This window comes from Indicator indicator, chromosome 11 (genome assembly GCF_027791375.1).
Source record: "Indicator indicator isolate 239-I01 chromosome 11, UM_Iind_1.1, whole genome shotgun sequence".
In the NCBI taxonomy this organism is placed as follows: Eukaryota; Metazoa; Chordata; class Aves; order Piciformes; family Indicatoridae; genus Indicator; species Indicator indicator.
In genome coordinates this window covers 17,723,196-17,738,207 of record NC_072020.1, presented here as the reverse complement: position 1 = coordinate 17,738,207, position 15,012 = coordinate 17,723,196, and the positions used below count along the sequence as shown (strand labels likewise).

Below are 15,012 nucleotides of genomic sequence, written 5' to 3'. Positions count from 1 at the left end.
AGTTGTAAGCATCATTCCCTTCCTGAGGAGATCTCAGAAGGTAGTGCCACTACCAGGAAACAGCATTGCTACTGATTGGCCAGGGACAACTAAAGCAGATGTTTCCTTCTGTCCTGGAGAGTCCGTATCATCAGTGCTTCACAATCCCTGTGCTTGTGAACTGATGTCCATTGCCTGAAGCTGAGAACATTCACTTTGCACCATGCAGAACACAGCTAAACCCAGTTCTGGACTGGGTTATTGCAGTTAATTGCAGCTCAGTGCCACAGTTTCACCAGCAGATGCAGAGTCCACACTCCCTGAACCACTGCTGCAACCAGATGCCTTGAGGTAGATTTGGACTCTTAGGGAAAGCGTTTTCTCCCTGAGGCCTCTGTGCACACAGTGTCCAAGGGGTTAACCAGGAGCTGCTTAGAAAACACAGCCAGAAGGTCACTGGCGGCAACAGCAAAGACTCCTCCAGCCTGCTATGGAGAGTCTTTCCCTTGGCATTTCCCACCCAGGGCATTGTAAACATTGGCTGCAAGCCATGGAGTCCTACAGAACTTCTCTTCACTTTCAGCATACACATTTACACATCTTAATGGAAAGTGAAGCACGGGGAGCTATTCCTGCCTGGCCAGGAGGAGAGAGGCAGCTTCTGTTCACGTTGAAGGGCTGAGGGCAAGGGCATTTACTCACCCTGGAATTCGAAAACATAGAGATATGCTTGTTCAGTACTGCTTCACATGTAACATAGCTGCTGTTCTCAGGCAAACTTTCTCAACTGGCAGGAATGTGTAGAATGCTGTCACTTAATCAGAATCCAGAAGAGCTTCTTTTATCTGCCATTTGTTAGGAACTAGCAATATCTCCTTATCTGCTTGTCCTTTAGCCTGATGCAGTGCCCTCAGACATGAGAACTTGTAACATGAAAGCAGCCATTACCTTGAACATTCCTGTTTGTGTTGGCTTCAGCTGTTATCTCTTTAGCTTAAATAAGATGCTTTGTATCAGTTCTGAGAGAGAAGAGTCCCCTGTTCTGCAGTATCGTTGTCACAAATAGAACACTGGATAGCTTTTACAGTCTGAAAGCCCTTTGGAGTAGTCTTCAGTGATATGAACTAATTCAGGTCTTTTTCATCCAACTTATCCAATATGTTATCTGTAATTAATTTCCCTTGGAATCTGGCTTCTTGAAAAGATCATAAATTAATCACACAAGCTTTAAAACCAGGAAATAAAGCCTAGCAAGGGCTAGTACTGGACCAGCTGTAACTTTTCCCCCTCCCTGGAGGTGCTGCCCCATCCCTGGAGGTGTTGAAGGCCAGGTTGGATGAGGCCAGGTTGGATGAGGCCTTGTGCAAGCTGTGCTAGTGGGAGGTGTCCCTGCCTGTGTCAGGGAGTTGGAAGTAAATGGTGTTTAAAGTCCCTTCCAACCCAAACCATTCTAGGATTCTGGGTTTCTACTAAATCTTAAGATACTTAATAACCCTTTGGAAAATGCTGCAGTGTTTACAAGTGAAGGAAATGTTCTTTTGGGTACTTTAAATATTTTGGGTTTTGCTTTGTATTGTGAATCCTGAGTTTTGGCAAGTGAGTAGTGTATCGAGTAGCAGTGGAGGAGATGTTGCTTCTTTGTCCATAGAATAAAAGAAGAGTGCCATCTTCTAGGGTTTTTAGAGACAGAGAGATGGAACACAAGCTGCCTAGATCTAAAGTTGAATCTGGCCTGGTCAATGTAATTAATGCCTGCTTTTATTTTTATCCAGTGATGGTCTAATGTAAAATGCATACACATTCCAGAGAGCAGGATCCAGGAACTCGCCCCTTCCAGCTGATTGTTCTTAAGCATTAAGCTACTTTCAGACACAGTCTTGCCCCATGACTCACATACTCCTGGCAGAATAGGGACTTGGCTTCAGTAAAGGCAAGGAAAGAGCTGTCACCCAAAAAACCCCTAGCCTAGTGGTCAAAGTATTTGCTTGGATGGAGGAGGCGTCAGTGAATCCCCCTTCAGGCTGAGTTTCCACTTTGAGGTTAACAACATAACATCTGTACAAGATGTTAATGTGGATGCAAAGACACACTGCTTCCACCACCACTTAGTTACAGGCTTCACCAGGTGGGACTCCATGTGGGCTTCTGTTAAGAACATCCATGTGTCTCAAGTATCTGCCTAAACATGCTTTACACACAGCTAAGCTTCAGCTGAGATGCAGCTGCTTGTTTCTCCAGCAAAGGCCTTTCTAATGCATGTGACTAGACACTTCCTCCTGACACTGCCCTTCACATCTTTATAAACATGAATGAAGTCACCCCTCAGGATCCCCTTCTCCAAGCTGCAGAGAAGCTGTATTGTTTGCAGCCCTGGGTTCCTTTCAGGTTTTGCTGTGACACAGGAGGTTAAACTGCAAACTCTTGCTTCCCATGAGCATCACTGATAGATGTTGCTCCACCAGCCCTTTGATTTACTATACCAGGACATCAATGAAATTAGTACTTTGCCTCCAGACCCCTACTCAATCCTTGGGTGGAGTCTGTTTCACTAGGAGCACACATGTCCACTTCCACCAGGGGCATCACAGTCCCAGTCTGCTTTGAGGAAGGAGAGCTGTGAGGCTGTGGCATACCTTAAGCCAGGTTGGATGGAGCCTGGAGCAAGCTGGGTGGGTGTCCCTGCCCATGGCAAGGGGATTTGAACTAGATGACCTTTAAGCTCCCTTCCAGCCCAAATCATTCTATGACTCCATGATTCTATGATTCTGTCAGGTGCTGTGAGAGCTTCCACCATCCCATGCCGTGCTGCTAGGGAAAAAGGTTACAGCTCATAGTGCTGCTTTTCCTAGGAGTTGCTGGGACATAAAAATGAGGAGGGCCCAAACCTACAAGTATTTTAACAACTGTAGCTAAAACAGAGTAGAGAGGAGAAATTTCTCCTAAGTATTAGCTTTATAACTTGTCCACACAAGTTATCTTAAGTTTAGATGTGCCAGATCCACCTCAGACTTTCAGCATGAAATACACATGAAAAAATATTTTCAGATTAATTGAGTTTATTTTCCCTTCATTGCACATACTGTGTAAGGATCAGGCATGCTCCTACCCAGCAGGTAGCCTGCTCATGCACACATGTCCTCTGCTGTAGCCATCAAGGCACCACCTCTCTTACATGCCCTGTATTCTTCCTATCCAGCTCTGGCCATTAACTCAAAGCCCAGCATGAGTTCTTAAGTTTCATTCTTAACTGAATGAAAACAGCATCCTGGAGAAGTTGTTTGCACCAAGTTTCCCCTTTTTAGAGTCCCAAGCTGAAAAGCTTTGTTTTATTCATAGCAGTCTGTACCAAGTCAGGATCCCAATAGAATTCTGTGTTCAACTCCCACCCAGTGGTTACACCTCCCTCAAAGAGGTACAGATGATTTCTTTTTGAGGGCAACTCATTTGGTCAGGTCACTTTTGGTGGCTGTTTTCATTAAAGGCTTCTTTCTCATCGAGAAGCAGCTATAGACTCCACAGGACAGCCTCTCCTCTGGAGGACTGGCAGGATTTAATCCTTTCTCTGAGGCACTATTTGCTTTGTGCATCATCCCCTTTTGCTAAAGATGGTTTGAAACAGAAGTGGGCCCAAGTTCCATGGGAGAGAGGCCTGTGGTGGCCTTCATGGTTTTGCTTTATTTAGGTTTCTTCTGTTCAGAGCTGAAGTCTAGCACAGCACCCCAGGAAGTGGGGAGACTTTTTTCTTTTAACCAGACTCTGGTTAGCAATGGAACCAGTTCTTTTAACCAGACTCTGGTAGCAATGGAAACCTGCTCTTGATTAGAAAGCCAAGGCCTAAGCAGTAAGGCTCAGATTCTCTAGTCTGATGAATTTAGGAAGAGACCAGGACATCTCAGCTTAGAGCCAACTGTGGCTTGGTCCCTGGGACAAGTTGGAGATACATATTTAAGTTGCATCAGGAGAGGTTTAGACTGGCTATTAGAAGAAACTTCTTCACTGTGAAAGGGTTCTAAAACATGGGAACAGGCTGCCCAGGGAGGTGGTTGAATCCCTATCCCTGGAGGTGTTTCAAAGAGACAGAGATGTGATGCTGAAGGACATGGTTTAGTACCAACCTTGGCAGAGTTAGAGAATGGTTGGACTCGATGAGCTTAAAGGGCTTTTCCAAGCAAAATGATTCTGTGATTCCATATTCTCCTTCTCCCAGGGATTGTCCATAAGTGGTGTGAGATCAGAAGAGCTGGATGCCACCCAGTGGGAATGTGCAGGGTGCTAGATGTGCTGGGTTTGTGGCTACTTGGAAGATATGGAGTAGATCAAAGCAACTGGAGCAAGGCCCAAAATCTGATGCTAGAAATGGTAACTCTTCCCTCAGCTAGCCAGTGCCAGCAGGTGACTGAGTAAATGGAAAGGTGCCGAGTTTCAGAACAAGACCTGCATTCCAAGGCAGTGCCACAGGCTGCCACCTTTTAATGCTGTGTTGGTTTTGGTCCTGTAGAAAGGATTCTCTTTGTTCTTACAGTAGATGTTTGACTTGATCAGCATAAGAAGCCAGTGGTGTTTATTTTTTAACGCCTCTCTGGGTTTTTCAGCCCTGAGAGAGATCATTAGCATTTGCTGTTTCAGTCTATAAACATTGGTTATTGAGTGTGGAGCAGGCTGCAGAATGACTGTCTTCTGTTAAAAGCTGTCAATTTCAGGTGCTGTTGTCCAGTATCTCCATAGGTAAACACACCTCAATATCAGCAGAAGCCTCCTGACCACTTCTATAAAAAACTGACTTGTCCCACAGTCCATAAAAAATTCTGTTCCATGCAGCTTAGGATATCATGGTTTTGAAAAAGCAGGTCTAGAGAGGTTCTCTTCCCCCTCTACTCTGCCCTGCTGAGACCACACCTGAAATAGTGTGTCCAGTTTTGGGCTCTCCAATTCATGAGAGACAGGGATCTGCTGGAGAGAGTCCAATGGAGAGCTACAAGGATGATGAAGAGACTTGAACATCTCTGCTATGAAGAGAGACTGAGAGCCCTGGGGCTGTTTAGTCTGGACAGGAGAAGGCTGAGAGAGGAGACCTGATCAATGCCTGTAAATATCTGAGGGGTGGGTGTCAAGATGATGGTGCCAGGCTCTTTTCAGTGGTGCCCACTGATAAGGAACAACAGGTACAAGCTAGAACACAGGAGGTTCCACCTCAACATGAGAAGACATTCCTTTATGGTGAGGGTGATGAAGCACTGGAGCAGGCTGCCCAGAGAGGTTGTGGAGTCTCCTTCTCTGGAGAATTTCAAAACCCACCTGAATGCCTTCCTGTGTGACCTGCCCTATGTGATCCTGCTCTGGCAGGGGAGTTGGACTCAATGATCTCTGGAGGTCCCTTCCAACCCCTACTATTCTGTGATTCTATGATTCTTTGACTTTCATGGGCCCTGGAGCCGGTACAAAAATGTTGCTGATACTGTTTTTGCTCCTTTCTTTTGGTAGAAAGATAAACCACTTTTCCAGTGAAGTTTCAGGTAGTCTCTCAGAAGTGTGCTCTGTGTGGTATCAGGAGAGTATTCTATGAAATCAGCTGCTTGAATACATTTCCTTGTATTAGTTTTGAGATAAGTTCTGAATTATCAGTAATGGTTACAAATATTACCTCATCTGAAGAGCCAGTTTCCCTCTCTAGGAGCTGTTGCATGCAGTGGCTTAGTGCACAGAGACTTTTGAGGTAAAAACCACCGAATGCAGGTAAAATATGTTCATGCATGCACCTGATGTAGAGACACACACACAGAGATGCATTCCTGCTAACAACGGATGTACCTAGAAATATTCTTCAGTAGCACCATCAGGCTGGCTTCTGTGGTTCTTCCTAGAAATCAAAAAGGCAAAATTCTGATGAGTTTTGTGTGCATGAAAGCAATTAATAGCTTCTTTCTTTGTCAGGTTGTCTACCAAGCAAGCTAAACCTTTCTTTCTTCAAAGTCCAAATGTTTCAGCATCAATAAGAGAAGATCTCAGTTGAAAATAACAAGTTGCTAGTGGGTGGTGCATGTGATCAGGATTTGTGCCTTCTATAAATAGAACATTTTTTTTGCTTGATGATTTAACTAATGAATTAAAAGCATCAATCCTTCCACTTTTCACAAGACAGCTAGTCAAGCTCTTGCCTAAAAGGGAAACAAATGGGAATAAAAAGATAAAATTGCTGTCCCAGCACTTCAAAGGGTGGCATTTTTATATATATGTTAAAGGTTTTGTCAAGAAACACAGTGCTCTCTAAAAGCCACCAGGGGTAGTTTGGGACATTTTTACTTTAAAAGGGAAACTATGTTCATGTTTCTATAAACAGACAAAATATCATCCTCTGTAAGAAAGAAACTCTCTCCAACCATATCTATCTCTGCAATGAAAACAGATGGTGATGAAGAGCCACCAGTCATGTAGATGTGGTGCTAGGAGATATGGCTTAGTGGTGGGCTTGATAGAGTAGGGTTAACAGTTGGACTTGATGATCTTGAAGGGCTTTTCCAACCTAAATGACTCTGTGATTCAGAAAAGAGGTTAAGCAAATGCAATTATTCAGGCTGATCTTATCCCTGGAAAGCAAAGCACTTCGTACAATGTAGTGATCGTTACCTTCTCCATCAGTTAGGAATGAGAATAGATCCTCAGAGACAGATTAGAGAGGCTCCTTGGCTTGGTTTATACATGCAGAATGCTCAGCAAATGGTTTGAGGACAGTGGTGGGGAAAAACAGTAAAGCAGTGCCCAGCAAGCAAAGCAGACGCACTCTTCTTCCAAACCAGGGATCAGACATCTGCTGAAGTCACTGTACAGAGGCTAAAGAGCCCACACTGCCATCACCTCTATTGACCTTGTGACACTTCTTGGACAGGTGGGATTTAGAAGGGCTGTCTGCCCATGCTGGAGGTTACTGTGCAAGGTGCTGCAGGGTACAATGAGACACTATCCTTCTCTCCCTTCCTCATCAGCAGCAGCATGGACAGTAGGAGTGAGGCACCCTCAGCAAGTCTGCTGATGACACCAAGCTGTGTGGTGCAGCTGGCACACAGGAGGGAAGGGATGGCATCCAGAGGGACCTGGGCAGGCTGGAGAGGTGGGCTAGGGCCAACCTGATGAAGTTCAGCAAAGCCATGTGCAAGGTCCTGCACCTGGCTTGGGGCAATCCCAAGCACAAATCCAGGCTGGACAAAGAACGGATAGAGAACAGTGCTGAGGAGAAGGGCTTGGGGGTGTTGGGTGAAGAAAAGCTCAACAAGAGCTGGCAGCAGGTACTAGCAGCCCAGAAACCAACCCTGTGCTGGGCTGCATCCCAGCAGCATGGGCAGCAAGGGCAGTGAGGGGATTCTGCCCCTCTGCTCTGCTGAGACCCCACCTGGACTCCTGTGTCCAGATCTGGAGCCCCCAAAAAAAGAAGGACATGAAACTGTTAGAGCAGGTCCAGAGGAGGCCACCAAGATGATTGGAGTTTGAAGTACCTCTTCTATGGAGACAGATTGTTCAGCCTGGAGAAGAGAAGGCTCCAGGGAGACCTTGGAGTAGCCTTCTAGGATTTCAAGGGGGCTTCCAGGAGAGCTGGAGAGAGACTTGTGACAAACGCATGGAGTGACAGGATGAGGGGTTATGATAAAGTTCTGTCCTCTCCAACCAGTCTGGTGAATGTATCAGGCTTGATCATAGGGCTGAGAAGAAACTTTCTATGATGCTTGCAAATTCTGCAGGTCATTTTAGAGTCCCCTGAAGAAGCAGCAATTCGGTAGCAGCTCCATGGAGGATGGAAGATGGAAATTTTGAATCCTCCTGAAGAGTATGAAGCAATCAATATTTTGGTGAAGTTGGGAGACCACCAAGCAAGACTAAAAGCTGTTTTCTACAAACTGCACCAGAGATTCTGTAGCTACAGTCCCTCATTTTTGCTAAAAAATAAATAAGACTCAAAAAGATGCCCCAAAGACAATGTGAAAGCCTTGTTAGTGAGGACTGAAGTTTATAAATGAATTTAAGAACTGTTAGGGAACTTTAAAAAAATTACTTTACAGATAATCTTTTATGATGTTGAAATGTTTTAAGCAATGAAATGAGGCAGTGTCTGATGGCAAACAGAATTAACAAGATCAGCACACAAAAGACTGCTGTAGAAACCATAATGCCAAAAGTAAAAGATTTGGAAGCAGAATTTTATTTGCAGTTAAGGATACTTGGTATGAATTTAAGGACCCTGCTAATTGCTTTTGTGGAATGACTTCTATGAAAGCAAATGCTTTAGAAGGTTTTATAGGCTTCTTCACCAGCCCTGGAGGTGTTTCCAAGGGGCAGAGATGCAGTGCTGAGGGCCGTGGTTTAGCTCCAGCCTTGGTAGAGTTAGAGAATGGTTGGACTGGATGATCTTAAAAGGCTTTTCCAACCAAAACAATTCAATGATTCTGTGATTCTAATTAGAGTAGAATTAATCTCATTCAGCTTTAGATGTGTAAATGGAAGGTGTCTACACATGGGCCAGTCACAGAATCATGGAATGGAATGGAATGGAATGGAATGGAATGGAATGGAATGGAATGGAATGGAATGGAATGGAATGGACCTCCAGATAGCATTGAGTCCAACCCCTGTGCAAAGCAGGGCCACATGGGCAAGTCGATTCTTCTCATAGACAGTCAGCAGTTGCAGCATGTGTTTACCTGACTTGTACAATGCACTTAGCATAAAATCAGATCAGTTGGAGGATGAGATGAGGAGTGGGCCATTCCTCCTCCACCCCATCACCCTCTGTAGTCCCCTCTGATGCAGCAGAGATGAGGGCAGCATAGCAAACCACCTTCTCTTGGGAGTGAAAGGAAGACCTGGGGCCACAGCATGACTCACTGGGGAGTGGATTAAAGAGCGCCAGGAAACATCCATGGGTACTGGAGCTTAATTGTCTATACTGTTAAATTATTAGAGGAGTTCCTGGCATGGCTTTGAGTTATGCCAACCAGCTTCCCCCAGACAGCTCCTAGGCACAGCGAAGCATGGCCCAAAGACTGTTCCCAGTAAGCAGCCTGCATCCAATCACCTTTTCTGGGAGGCTGAGAATTTAATAATATGGACATAAGGCACTCTGTGCCTGTTGGTCTCGGTGCCAAAGGAGCATTTCCTGTCCCATTTAATTTCCCAGCACAGACATAGCTGCTGTGTTCCAGTCTGATCCCTGCTTTGTTCCTGTAGCTGTGCGACTGGGCACTGGTCTGTACTTAGTCTGCGGCAGACCAAAATGTAGCCTTTTGTGTCTGTGTTACTCAACCCCATCCCTAAACCTCTGTTTGGCTTTGTCCTTTTTGAACTGTTCTGCTGTTCAGGCAGCAACTATATTTGGAAAGGGCTGTGTATGGTGCATTTAAATTCAGCAGTTATCCAGAAGTGAAAATCTGCTCTGTGAAGTAAATGGAAATTAAATGAGACTGACACAAGCCCTGAGTCTTGTGCTGGCATTGCTGGTCAGCAGATTCTTACTGCCAGTTTTGATTTTTCCTCAGAGACGAGGTACCATGGAGTGCAGGATTAGAACTCCTGGGGCCAGATGATCCCATATAGCAACATCTATCAGGTATAATAAGGCAGAAAGCTCAGTTTCAGAATGAAGCTGCCTTTCTTTTACTGACTAAATGCAGCTCTCCCCTGGCTTCTCACTGAGCACATTTCCTTCTGTAGGGGCTCAGGCACAGCCTTGGTAGACTTTTGCAGATGTTCTTTTCCTTTCTAATGCCTCCCAGATCCACCTTTCATTTCTTTTCATCCTGAACTAATGCCAGGATCAATTTACATTTAAATTGTTAGAAGCAGCAATCTGCAGCTACTGATAACATCCTTATCTGCTATCATCCCATCTAATCTGGGTAATGGAAACCTAAGATGTGCACTGGAGAAGGAGTGGAGCTGCTCCTGTAGGTACAGGCTCCTTCCAGTGTTTTAATTATTCTCAATCTTTTCATATGTGGCTTAATCCATAAAATTCAAATGGCACAGGATATCCTCAGGACAAGGCAAAGGGGGCTGAGAAGCTAAAGGGGGAAAAGGAGCTAATCTGGCCCAGGAGCATTTGGAGGCAGTTGGAGGGACAGGATGTGAATTTTGGGTCAGTTTGGTGGTGCAAAGAAGCAGGCAGGGAACACGAGGGCAGGCAGAGCACAGGGAACATGACTGGGCAGCAGGCTGTGTCCATCTGGGTGTTTGCACAGGAGAGGCAGGAGTCAGGCATGTTCAGTGACACTGGCATGTGGCAGAAAGGCAGAAGCAGGGAAGAGGAGCTAGGAGGTCAGGGGACAGGTGGAAGGAACCTGGCTGGTGTAAGAGGGGGGCTAAAGAGACCAGGCAAAGAGAGGAGAATCAAGGAAGAAGCCCAGGAGGGACATTTATTAGATGAGAGGACTAAAATGCAACACAATTACTAAAGCCTACAGCCTCCAAAAGTGTTTAGGAGTATTGTGCAGAATTTAGGATGTCTACCGGCATGTGAGCACAGAACCCATTACCTACAGAGCAAAGCAGGAGCCTGTCTCCCTACTGGTGTGGCTTATCTAAACAAAGGTCTTTTTCACTCTTAAGTCAGAAGCCTGCTGAAGAGGAAGTGATGAGCTAGTTGTTGAGCCTCACCATATCCTGTGTTCAGAAGCATTTTCATTTCTAGTTATCTGCAAATGTTAATGGAATGTCCACAAATATTTTCTTGGTTTCTATGGTAAGAGAAAAGAGAGTGTGAAGCCTTGTGTAAAAACCGCTGCCTTGTCTGCATCATCCTGTGCTTTTCAGGAGAAGACCTGCATCACCAGAGGAGTCATCTGTGGCATTGCTTGTGGGCACACTAGCATTTAGCATGCTTTGATCCCTTTCAGGTTGACATTTTGTAACACAGACTTGCCCATTCCAAACCAGAATGGTTCTCTTGATCATTTTCTAATTACAGGGTAATAACAGAGCATACCAAAGCAGCTCAGCATGGGTTCCTCCCCCTCTGACTAGAAAGCAATCAGGCATTTGCTGGAATTGAGCTGTAGGACTTGGGAAATGGCTCTTTTTCAAGGTCTAACTTTCCAAATGTCTCAGCAGTGAAATCTCCCAGTGCCTTGTGCATGAATTAATGGAGTGTGGCAGAGTGCAAGAGCTTGGGGTGCTGTGCCAGTGAGGGGTCACATGGCAGCAGGAGACAAAGTCCTGCATACTTCCACAGCCTCCTGAACACAGCACTGTGTCCCTCAGCCAGTACCTGGGCACTGCCTATCAACTGTGCACCTCAACCAGCACTTGGGCACTGCCCACCAGCTGCCATGCTCCAGTCAGGAAGGGATCAACTCTCCTGTGCCTCCTTTCCCTGGAAAAGGGGCTTTGGTTTAGGGCACACATTGTCAGAAGTGTTCACAGAATTACAGACTATTTTGGGTTGGAAGGGACTTCTAAAGGTCATCTAGTCCCTCTGCAGTAAGCAGGGACATCCCCAACTAGATCAGGTTGCTCAGAGACCCATCAAGCCTGATCTTGAATGTCTTCAGGGATGACCTCCCTGGGCAACCTGTTGCAGTTCTCACCACCCTCACTGTGATGAACTTCTTCCTAATGTCCAACCTAAATCTACACTGGTCCGGTTTAAAACCATCGCCCCTTGTCCTAGTGCTACAAGCCCTTGCAAGCCATCTCTCCAGCTTTCTTGTAGCCCCCTTCAGGTGCTGGAAGGCAATGAGGGTAGTGAAATATTGGAACAGGTTGCTCAGAGATGTGGTGGGGTCCCCATCCCTGGAGATATTCAAGATCAGACTTGATGGAGCGCTGAGCAACCTGATCTGTGTTAGAGGTGTCCCTGTTGACTGCAGGGGAATTGGACAAGGTGACCTTTGGGGGTCCCTTTCAATCCCATGCATTCTGTGATCTGTGTGAAAGCATCACTGGTATGCTACCAAACTAAAATAAATGGAGTTAAATAGTGCCCAGCTTCCATGCAGGAGTGTTTCTGTGCGCAGCTATCTGGGAGTTGAGCCTGCCAGAACAGCACTTTGAGCTGTTTCAAAGACAGATTTTATGAACAGAGATCAAAGTGCTGAAGAGGACTATTAGCAAATATGACCACTTGTGCAAATATCCCTGAGCCTCCCTTCAACAGCCATTCAGGAGTTCCAAAGGCTGTCAGGGCATGTAATGATTTCAATCAATGTTGTGTTTGCTTTTTTTTCAGCTGCCTTTGACCAGCAAATTCGGCTGATTGCTTCCATTGTTATTTTTTGCTTAGAAGACAATTACATCGTTAGCACTTAAAAAAAAAAAAAAAAAAAAAAACCACTCTTCTTGCACCTTTCTTTGTGCTGGTTTTGAGCTTCACAACTTGCTACCCTCCTTAACATAACTTTACAAGTTATTCTCATTCTTGTCTTTGTCTTTTATGAGAGTGGCAGACCCTGGAACAGGTTGCCCAGAGAAATTGTGGACACCTTGTGGATTCATAGAATCGTTTGGGTTGGATTGGACCTTGAAGATCATCTAGTTCCAAACCCCCTGCCATGGGCAGGGACACCTTCCACTAGCCCAGGTTGCTCAAGGCCTCATCCAGCCTAGTCTTGAACACCCCCTGGGAGGGGTAATCCACAACCTCCCTGGGCAGCCTGTTTCAGTGTCTCACCACCCTCACTGTAAAAAATTCTTCCTAATATCCAGTCTAAATCTAATGTAAATTGGCCCTGGAAGTGTTCAACACCAGGCTGGATGAGGCTTTGAGCAACCTGGTTTAGTAGGAAGAGTCCCGGACTGTGGCACAGGAGTTGGAACTAGATTATCTTTAAGATCCCTACCAACCAAAACCATTCTATGGTTTTGTGATTCCATGAGTCTCCTTAGTGTCAGCATCTTTGTGGCCTCCATTGGACTCTCTCCCATAGTTCCCTGTCCCTCTGGGATTGGGGAGCCCAGAATTACACACAATAGTCCAGGTGTGGCTTCACCAGGGCAGAGCAGAGGGGAAAGAGAACCTCCCTTGACCTGCTGGCCACACTCTTCTTCATGCACCCCAGAATACTGTTGACCTTGGCCACGAGGTCTCCTTGCTGATGAATTTGAAACAGGCCTGACATGTTAGGCCAGGCTGGCCCACAGGCTTGACCTAACCCCATTTCTTCTACAGAAAACATCACACACTATGAAAGGGCTCAGGACAAGACACAGGCTACAGGTTCTGGCTTGTCCTAGGAGTACACTCACAGTATCTTCTAGCTTACTTGGTTCCACTTTGTCTCTGGTGACTACATCTAAGGGGTCCAAAAATGTTGTTTAATGAAAATGTAATGAAAAAATAGACTGAGATTTGCTCCACGAAGAATCCAGACCTCTACTGGAAGGCTCTGTAAACTGCACAAGCTTCCCAGAGTTGTCCTCAGAGTGTGCTGTGATATTGTGATACCACACCAACCACATTCTCTGATGCTCTGTCTTGGTGTACCCTGAGCTGCACTGTTCCTGGCAAGAACTGGTCTCACTCCCTGACTCTTCATCACTGTAGCCATCCATACTCATGTTTTCCACAGAGGACCCTTTCCTGGTAAAAGCAATTTGGCTTAATCTGTGAGATCTGAACAAAGCACAGCATTTAGGAGCAATTGGAGCACAGCTGCAATTCTGTGGCTAAGCCTGCTCTCTCTTACTATTCCTTTTTCTTTTTGCAGGTTGTTACTTTGTGGTATAGAGCTCCTGAAGTTCTGCTCCAGTCCAGTTATGCAACACCAGTTGATCTTTGGAGTGTTGGCTGCATCTTTGCAGAGATGTTCCGTCGAAAGTAAGAAACGGTTTTATTGCTTCTGTCTTTTCAACTTGAATCTTGAACAGGTGGGCAGTGATGTCTGATTTCATGCACTGGGTCATGGTTATGCTGGAAAGGACGTTTTATAAGAGTGTGGCCACCAGGTTAAGGGAGGTTCTCCTCCCTCTCTATTCTGCCCTGGTGAGGCCACAACTGGAGCATTGTGTCCAATTCTGGCCTGCCCAGTTCAAGAGAGACAGGGAACTACTGGAGAGAGTCCAATAGAGAGCCACAGATGATGGGGAAACTGAAGAGTCTCCCTGAGGAGGAAAGGCTGAGAGACTGGGGCTGTTTATCCTGGAGAAGAGCAGCCTGAGAAGAGATCTTCTCAATGCTGATCAATAGCTAAAATATGGAGGTCATGAGAGTGGGGCTGGGCTCTTTTCAGTGGTGCCCGGTGATAGACAAGGAGCAGCAGGCACAAACTAGAACACAGGAGGTTTCACTTGAACTTAAGGAGAAACTTCTTTCCTGTGAGGGTGCCAGGGCCCTGGAGCAGGCTGTCCAGAGAGGTTGTGGAGTTTCCTTCTCTGGAGGCTTTCAAAACCCACCCGGACACATTCCTGTGCAACCTGCTCCATGTGACCCTGCTTTAGCAGGGGTTTGACTCACTGATTTCTGAAGATTCCTTTCAACTCTACCACTCTCTGATTCTCTGATTCTGTACTTGCAGCAAAAAAATATAAACACCCATTGAGAATCTATCACTGTTGCCACCTTGGACTCTCTCTTTTTTAATGGAGGCCTGTCTCAGCTCCTGGTAAAGCCCCTGTGAATGTTGTGGTATTCCTGTTACACCTGAGTCCAAAGGCAGATGGCAGTGAGCTACAGAGGCTGTTGATCAGTTTGAGTAAAGATGGATTCAGGATAGGATTCACCCTGAGAAAGGCAAGGCATGGTGGGCAGCAGAGTGTTATTTCTCTGGAGTTCATGCACTGGAGCATCAAGTGTTGTTCACAGTCCCCCCCCAAGGCATATTTGAGATCTCAACAGTCACTGTAAAGTTGATTTCTAGAATTGGGAAAGAGAAGTAGGATTTTTTTAAAGAATAAGGTCTTTAGCCTGGGTATTGAGCAATTGTTGCTCAAAAGAAACAGATAAATGCCTCCTTTTTTGGCTAATTCCATTGAATTGGCCGTAAGAACTACCTTGCTACGCAATAGCTGGATGCAGACGAGTTGTGAGGGCAAGAGGAGCACTTGTCTACTGGTCTT

General features: G+C 45.7%; 1 protein-coding gene across 1 annotated transcript in view; it reads left to right on the top strand.

Moving 5' to 3' along the window:
• Nucleotides 1-15,012, top strand: part of CDK6 (cyclin dependent kinase 6) — a 112,875-nt gene that overhangs the window by 72,551 nt on the left and 25,312 nt on the right. Inside the window, exon 4 of the mRNA XM_054384958.1 lies at nt 13,665-13,774. Coding sequence (XP_054240933.1) covers nt 13,665-13,774 — 110 coding nt within the window. The remainder of the gene's footprint in view (nt 1-13,664; nt 13,775-15,012) is intronic.